Source organism: Girardinichthys multiradiatus, chromosome 5, assembly GCF_021462225.1.
Source record: "Girardinichthys multiradiatus isolate DD_20200921_A chromosome 5, DD_fGirMul_XY1, whole genome shotgun sequence".
Lineage (NCBI taxonomy): Eukaryota > Metazoa > Chordata > Actinopteri > Cyprinodontiformes > Goodeidae > Girardinichthys > Girardinichthys multiradiatus.
This window is the reverse complement of record NC_061798.1, coordinates 22,083,430-22,092,401: the sequence shown is the minus strand read 5'-3', so window position 1 is coordinate 22,092,401 and position 8,972 is coordinate 22,083,430. Positions and strand designations below refer to the sequence as shown.

General features: G+C 39.6%; 1 protein-coding gene across 1 annotated transcript; it reads left to right on the top strand.

Moving 5' to 3' along the window:
* Positions 1-5,678: 5,678 nt before the first annotated feature.
* Positions 5,679-8,059, top strand: LOC124868934 (perforin-1-like). The gene is made up of 2 exons (XM_047366591.1): positions 5,679-6,214; positions 6,695-8,059. The coding sequence occupies exons 1-2, from the start codon at positions 5,679-5,681 to the stop codon at positions 7,878-7,880; spliced, it is 1,722 nt and encodes a 573-aa protein (XP_047222547.1). The 3' UTR covers positions 7,881-8,059.
* The last annotated feature ends 913 nt before the right edge of the window (positions 8,060-8,972 follow it).

Sequence of the window (8,972 nt, the reverse complement as noted above, 5' to 3'; positions counted from 1 at the left end):
TTAGATTTAGTAGTTATGTCTTTTTATTCCTTGTTATCCTGATGTTAATTTTGTTCTCTCTCCTTCCTCCTAGTTTTAGTAGTTCTTTCTCCCCTCGCCCATAGTTCCCTTGGTAGTTGCTTTCTCGTTTATTTATTCCTTAGAATTGTTTCCTCTGGTTATTGTTCTTATTTTTACTGTTCTCTTTGTTTATTTTCCTTCTTTGGTTTTTCTAGTTTAGTTTCTCGGTTAGTGTTTCTGTGCTTGTTTACTGTTGTTTAGTTATTTTCCCCTTTGGCCTTAGACCCCTTTGTTGTTACTTGGTTGGTTATTCCCTGAGTCTAGCTTTTCGCCATGTCCTCCGGTTTAGTACTTCTTAGAGTTTATTCCTATTGTCTAGCTTCTAGGTTTATGACCCTCAGGTTTGTTTTCATTTGTAGGTTATGTCTAGTTTAGTTTCTCCCATGCCTCAGTCTCACATTAGTTATCATAACAAACAATTTCATCAGTTCCCTTCACCTGGTCTGCGCACCTGTTACAACTTCCATCTGATTACCTGCCTTCCTCCCTCATTGGCCCATACTCCAACACCCTCTGTTTATTAACTGGTTTGTTTGCTACACTCCGTGCTGGTTCCTCATGTTTTGTCGCATCATGCATGCCATGTTTCTCACCTGTTGTCTTCCTGATGTCTCCTGGTTCCTTGTCGATGTTTGACAACTGTTTGACAAGTCCTTCGTTAATTATTATTAAAGAAGAAAAGAAGATTAAATCGCACCATGTGGCTCCCTAGTGCTTGCTTGCAATTTGGTTCAAACCAATCTCTGTAATGTGCCCATGTCCTGTGGCTGTAAATCAGCCCACATCATCAGCCCTTCACCACCATGTTATATATTCTTAAGTGTTCGAGTCCAGGGGTCCACAAACTTTTTTGCACCATGGACCGGTTTCAAGTCAGACAATATTTTCACGGACGAGCCTTTAAGGTTTGGTGGACAAATACAGCAAAATAAAATTATACAACCAGCATAAAAAACTGTGATATTATCTAAATGTAATAAGATACGTGAATCCACCCTGCACTTGTATGCAACCATATTGGCTCGTTGCATGATGTGGCTACTCGACATCCATTTATCGAACATTGTGAGGGCGAGTACGTCCTGTTTGGTTGTTTCCCACCGAATGCAATGGTGTTGTATTACACCCGCTGCCTTCTAGACTTCCCAAAAGTTTCACTCAGCGATGTTCTCCACTTGATTCGAGCCTCATCTTCAGCTCCACGTTGCAAAAAAGAAAAGGGCTTCAAGTTTTACGTGTCAAATCACATTGACACCTATGAAAGTAAGGATTAAACACATTCAGTCAAACGCCATCTCCGATTCGGAAGGGTCCATGGACGGATCTGCAGCGGCAGATTCCTCCCGTGGCCTATGTTCCAACACAATGGGTGTTTTCTCGGGCAACGAGTAGTTGTTCCACTCAAATAAAATGGGAAAAGCACCCCTTTTTAACCATCTCCTCACCCCCGGTGTATCTACAAGATCCTCAGGTACGAAATGTCAACTACATACCCATGTGTCTCTACTGGGACTTGAGTTATCTCTCAGGATTTTAGCTAGCCATTGCTGATGTGTTACATTGTCAACAGGGAAGCTGTGAAAGCTAACTTTTGAATTATAGCGTGAGGCACACGAATATCGAGGTACACAACAGTGTAGCGACGATCCCCTCACCCGCTGATAGCATAATTTCTTCCTTTGGACAATTGACACACTCATTTCTTTCCACAGCTTGCTATCAAACCAATCCAACCTGAATGGCAGCCACGTTTACCCGGAAGTTCTCGACCTCACAACTTTTGACCAGAAGTGTGCGGGCGCCGTATTGTTCACATTTCCAATTAGCAGCTTCCTCATAACATAACACAACAACATAACATGAGTCACATCCTCTGTGATCCCTTACACTCTCTGGTCTCTAAGGTAATGTTTGTCTTCAAAATAAGATACACCACAAAAACAAATATAAAGTGCATGGAAAACACATGCACTGGAAAATCGTGCACATCCTTCTGATAAAGATATAGCACATAAACAATTGTTCTCAATATCTGTAGACTTGTCAACCTGGAGTATGTACCACGGTGAAGTATTAATCCACTCCATCAATTGTCTCTCAGTGTCCTATATTTTTTTAATGACAGTTATGGTGATATCCAAAAGAGGCACCTGTGCTATCTTTTTAACCGCAGCCACTCCTAGAGGTTCAAGGCAAATGTATTTAATGGTGGGCAGGATCAGTTATTCATAAATGGTGGATAACTTCTTAGCCTTAGCAGTATGGTTAGCAACCAAGTATGATGCTGTCAGTACTCTTACATTTGTTGATGTTCTTGGACCATTTGTGCGCTACTATGCCTTCCAGCGTCAGCTGCCATTATGTACCCCCAGATAGTCTGCTACTACAACTCCCAGCAGGGATTGCAGCTGATAGGAAGGGGGGCGTCGCAGCTCTGACATCAGAGTGGACTATATAATAATATAAGGTCTCTCTCATCTTTGCTTTTCATGCTGGAAACCGGGACCAGTTAGCCACGCAATTCTTGAGAAGAAACTCACACGTGGGTTTTCATCAATTCTCCCCACTGGCCAGAAAACTCAACTAATTAAGCTTATAAGAATAGGAAGGCTTGTGAGTTTACTTTACCGATCGAAGACGTGGATTTAACAAGTGACCAAAACCCACGGAGGTTTTCAAGGAGACGAATTCTTCCTCCTTGTTTTGTTCCAGTCGACTGTTGACGGTCCATCATATTTTTTTTTTCTCTGTTGCCAAAGGAGGCCAGAAGGAGTTAGTTGCGGACGCGCAACTACTGCCCCCTCTCTCTCCCCCTATTCCAGACGAGGCGACCCGACACCAAGTAATCCCGTTTTGTTTTATTTCTATTAGAAATAGCTTGGGCAGGATAGAGTAGGATTTTAGAGCGATTTAGAATCGCCACCTATAGTCCAATGTGTTCTAAGCTGTATGTGCATGCCACTGAGCTACATTTTGGGGGGGCCACTCCCAAAGCTCCGCTCAGCACCATATTTCCTCTTGTTTTGCCATAACTGCTGGTTTGATCTCATATATACTGAATGCTGTTTTATCTTGTTTAGTTAGTTATTTTGCCCCTTTTGTGTAGAACTTCTGCATGCTTGATTAGGTGAAGATTATTGAATCGGAATAGTGATGTGTATCAGGGCTGTTGATTTAATAAATGTTCATGTAGATAAAGAGAAAGCGTTTGTGTTTACTTTGAGCAAGAGTGATTTGTCAGTCAAAATAAGGTCAAAGGTCCCCACGTTCGGTGAAACGGTAGACTAAACAGTGACATCTAATAATAGTTATCAATTATTACTGAAAATTTAATAATTGTAATTATCAAAGGGCTTTGAGCCACAATTACAACATCAGAGGACATTGACAACTATGAAAGTAAGCATTAAACACATTCAGTCAAACACCATCTCTGATTCAACATTGCCAAAATTAGAAATATCCTATCCAGGAGTGATGCTGAAAAACTAGTCCATGCATTTGTTACTTCAAGGCTGGACTATTGTAATTCTTTACTATCAGGATGTCCACAAAATGCAGTTAAAAGCCTTCAGCTGATTCAAAATTCTGCAGCAAGAGTTCTGATGAAAATTAAAAAGAGAGATCATTTTTCTCCTACTTTAGCTTCCCTTCATTGGCTCCCTGTTAAATCCAAAATAGGATTTAAAATTCTCCTCCTCACATATAAAGCCCTTAATGATCTAGCTCCATCATACATCAGAGATCTGATTGTTCCATACATTCCTAACAGAGCACTTGTTCTCAGACTGCAGGTTTACTGGTGGTTCCTAGTCTCTAGAAGTAGAATGGGAGGCAGATCCTTTAGTTATCAGGCTCCTCTCCTGTGGAACCAGCTCCCAGTTTTACTCCGTGAGGCAGACACCCTGTCTACTTTTAAGGCTAGGCTTAAAACATTCCTTTTTGATAAAGCTTATAGTTAGAGTGGCTTAGGTTATCCTGAGCTATCTCTGTAGTTATGCTGCTATAGGCTTAGGCTGCTGGAGGACATAACGACCACTTTCACCCTCTTCGCTACATTCTCACACTACTCTCCAATTTTGCATTATTTGCTGTTATTTCAGCTTTTAACTTGGTTCTTTCTCTTTTCTCTTCCTAGATGCTACACCTGGCCTGACTCTGTGTCTACCTGTGACACCTTTCTGGAGGGGGGCATCGTCCAAACTTCTGCTGGCAACAACTTAATGCTCACCCTCTACTGATGATACACTTGGCCCTGTCTTTCAATGTTTAACCCTTTCTCTCTCCTAGACATGGCAATTGACTGAGCTTTTACTGTGACTAACTCTATGTGCTTCTCTTTCAGACTCTAACCTTGAAAACAGGCTCAGAGTTTATCTGTCCTTTCTTTCTAGGTGAAATGACTAAAGGAGCTACATCCATTAACATTTACTTTTCCTTCCCATAGAAAGGACTCCTGGATCAGTGTTTCTGTGTTTTTCTGTGTCTCTGCTCTGTTCTCTCAAACCCCCAGTTGGTTGTGGCAGATGGCCGCTCACACCGAGCCTGGTTTTGCTGGAGGTTTCTTCCTGTTAAAAGGGAGTTTTTCCTCTCCACTGTTGCTACATGCATGCTCAATATGAGGGATTGCTGCAAAGTCAACGCCAGTGACTGTCCACTGTCTCTACATGCTCATCCAGGAGGAGTGAATGCTACAAGTCTCTGACTCGATGCAATTTGCTGGGTTTCCTTAGATAGAAAAACTTTTTATCCAATTTCAATAAATAACTGAATCTGACTGTGCTGTTCAATGGTTAGGATTAATTGGAATGTATAAACCTGACTTTTGTGAAGTGCCTTCAGACGACATGTGTTGTAAATAAACTGAACTGAATTGAATTGAATCTCTGATTTCAATTCATAAGTAAAGATTTTTGGTTAAGAAAAATTTTTTTCTCAAATTAGGATTTTAAATTATAATTCCTGATAAATATTAATTAATCAATAATCATAATCCTTACAATGTGGTGCACTTAGTTATTGCATTGGTCCTTTTTTTTAACTTTTCTTTCTGTTAAAATACTCCAAAGACATGTCCTTCATGTCAAAGAAGAGTGTGTCCAAATTCCTTCAAAGCAACCTATTGTGAGTTATCGCAAACACTTGCTGCCATGAGAGACACGACCTGTCATATTGCATATTGAGGTTTGGTTGGATCACTGTGCAGACAAGAGTGCTAAGGCCGCATACTGAGTTGCTGAGTCTTTTTAATAATAATAAGGACAGGAAAAATGGTAACTTACAGGAAGCAAGAATAGCTGGTGACTGGCTGCTATTAATAAAATCTGTGAAAACTGAGTGTGATATCAATAAGTCTCTGCACCAACAATATAAAGCAAGTTAGATACCGGAAACAACTGTGTTGAACTTGCCATCATCTACAGTGAAGGTAAGATACAAATGTTCTTCGTTGTCTGCAGCAGCTGTTTTCTATTTTACCTGATTCCAAAAATAGTTAAAAAGTTTTAGTTTCATTGCTCATGCTACTACTATCCTGAGCAGTATAAGCAAACTGGTATTTAAAATTACAATTGTTGAGCTTGCTTTTGTTTCATTTCTGGTTTCCTTTACTCCAATAGATGCCAAACCTTTGGAAGCTCATGCTCCTGTTTTGGATGTGGATTCCTCCTGGCGTTTTATCCACTTTAAGCTTTACTGGTTCACCACAGCAATGTGAAAAGGCTCACTTTGTTCCAGGTTACAACCTCGGTGGAGAAGGCTTTGACATTGTCACAATGGAGAGGAAGGGCGCCTATGTCATCAACACTGAAATGTGGAATATTGGAAATGGCACTTGCAAAATGTACAGAAACAGCTACATGAATGGGGAGATCCAGAAGGTCCCAGTTGCTGTGGTGGACTGGAGAAACCTCCCAAAATGCAGCATGAAGGTCTCCAGCAAACTCTACGATTCTGTGGAATCTCTTGTCAATGATTCCACATCATCTGTGTCCAACGACTGGAAAGTTGGTCTTAACATCTCTTTGGATAATGTAGCAGATGTTACTCGCAGCCTCGGAGGGTCACACTCCAGGGTTTCTCAATTTGGCATGACAAAGTCCAAGAATGACCGCTACACCTTTGTCCAACAATCCGTTTTTTGCTACTTTTATAGGTAAGTGTACGGGTGGATTACTGCTAAATAACTTGGAGGTATATCTGTTCATTTCAATCAGAATTTTATTTAAATAACTCTTTTCGTTACATGTACCCTCAATGTGACTTACATGGAAATTCAATTGATTTAAAATAACAAAACAATATAGACAAGAGAAACATTTGCTAGAAATTACAACATAGATAAAGTGCACAGTAGAACAAATAACAGTAACCAAAGTACTGTCAAAATAAGAATACCTTGAGGATATTTTTTTTAAATAAAAACACAGCTTTAACAGTCCTCAGGACAGTATCTGATTTATGGTTAAAACAAAGATGAGACAGGCCATTGGTAAACTAAGCACCTTTTAGAGGATTTTAAAGAGTGATAAATAATGAACATGAAGCAAGTAAAAAGACTCATTAAACACAGCAATATATTAAAACTCAGTCTATGACAAAAAGTAACTAATTGTATGTTTTCTTTGCATCACAGGTACAGAGTCAAAACAGATCCTCCTTTGAGTCCTGACTTTCTATCAGCTGTAAACTCTCTTCCTCCATATTCTTCTGTAAACGTGTCCCCATATCGCAACCTGATCAACACTTTCGGCACTCATTACATCACACTGGTGTATCTTGGAGGGGAAATAAAGGCAACCACAGCTTTTCAGACCTGCAAGGCAACCATGAATGGACTGACAGCTACAGATGTTAGTGATTGTTTGTCGGTTGAAGCCTCAGCTAACCTTCTTAACACTACTAGTATTAACGCTATGGCTAAGCACTGTGAGGAAAAGAAGAAGAACGTAAGCTCTGGTCAAAGTTTCAGCTCAGAATTTAGTGAGCGTATCACAGATGTCATTGGTGGGAATGAAATGGGAGTGTTACTTTTCCAAAAGGATTCAGACTCTACCGTCTTTAACAACTGGTTAAACTCTCTTAAAATCACACCAGATGTAGTTCAGTATAATTTAAATCCACTGCACATGATACTTCCAAATAATCACCATGCAAGAAATGGTCTGAAAAAAGAGGTGGAACAATACATCATGAAAAATGCAGTTCTGAAAACATGCTCTGAATCCTGTCAAATTGGACACAGGTCCAGCAAAAGAGATCCATGTGCCTGTGTGTGTAACAGCAACCAGAATATCAAGTCGAACTGCTGTCCTGCTGGTAAAGGTCTTGCAACTTTAAAGGTGTACAAACTTTATGCAAAGAATCTGTATGGTGATACATGGAGTGAGACAGATGGTTCAGTGGAGGTTAAATATGGTAACCAGATAAAGCGCACCAAAATAATCAGTAATGATGACAATCCTAGGTGGCCTGAAAAATTTGATTTCGGTCCCATTGTCATCAATATGCAAAATAGGCTTATGTTTTCTGTTTATGATGAGGATACCAAGTGGAACAGGGATCTGCTTGGTGAGTGCTCCTTTGATCTCCATAAAGGGACTGTGACAGACAGCTGCATGTTTAATCATGGTACATTCTTCTTCACTTATGTCGTGGAGTGTGCACCAAGCCTGGGCGGTAGCCGGTGTGATGAGTATGTTTCCTCCCCCATGAAACCCTCTCTGGCCAAAGTGTTTTACACCAGAAATGGTGTTCTGCTCGGAGATTCAATGAGAAAGTTTCTGAAGCAAGGCGCTCGTTCGGGTATAGGCCAACTGTGAAATGATAAAACGAGAACAGTAAATGCATTTTCTTGTAGCTTGGATTGCTTTTTTCTTTAGCTGTTGTATGAGTGAAAAGATATTTGTCTTAACATGTTTGTAAAAATGCTATTGGATAATCCATATATATGTTTCTTTCCTACCTGCAAAATCTTGCAATAAAGCATCCACAAAGACAATGTAGCCTCTCTTTTATTTTAATTGCTTAATTCAGAATATTTTTCTTATCAAAGTATATTTTAGAAGGTAGCTGAACAATGTGCATCTTCAAAATAGAAGAACAAGAGTAAAATAACAAGTAGTTTAACTCATTTTAGATGACCTACCCTAACAAAAGAAATGTAAACAAATTCAACAGTTTGAACTTTATTACTGTTTTAACAAGATAATTCTGAATTTCTGGAACGTTTTTCCAATGGTTACTGTTAAAGACTGCACATCTGACTGTAAAACATTTAAATTAAGGCTGACATTACATGAAATTATAACAGGATTTTAAAATGTGTTCAAGATGGAGCTGTTGCATTCTGAGGTTTAGAGTGACCAAAGCACAGACAAGAGCTTGGCAGCAGCATGTTTTAAAATGTCTTTCTTTATTCAAAGATAAGTTCAAAAGGTTTTCCAAACGTAGCAAGAACATAGCAAAAATCACTGGAGGTACAAAAACACAAGTCGAAACTCCAAAAACTTACAGAGTTGACTCTGCAGGAACAAAGTAGTCAAAGCTTTAGACAAGGATAGGTGAACGAAACAAGGAAGCAGCAAAGAACAAACAAAAACAGAGAGCTTATGAACAGAGGGAAGTGGAGTATGGACCAATGAGATACTGAGGCAGGTTAATCAGATGAGAATGGAAATCAGGTGTGGACCAGGCTATAGAGAACTGAGGGAATCTGGATGGTTGCTAAGGTGACCGAACTAGAATACAAAGGGAACATGAGGGAAGTTAGCCAATAACATAACCAAAGGAACCTGACTACAAAAACAAAACTATAAATAACAAGAATCAGGGAAACAGAACTAAGCAAAACTATAGACGAAGATAATTAACCAAAAGAGACATAATAACCTAGAATAATCATTAACTAAAGC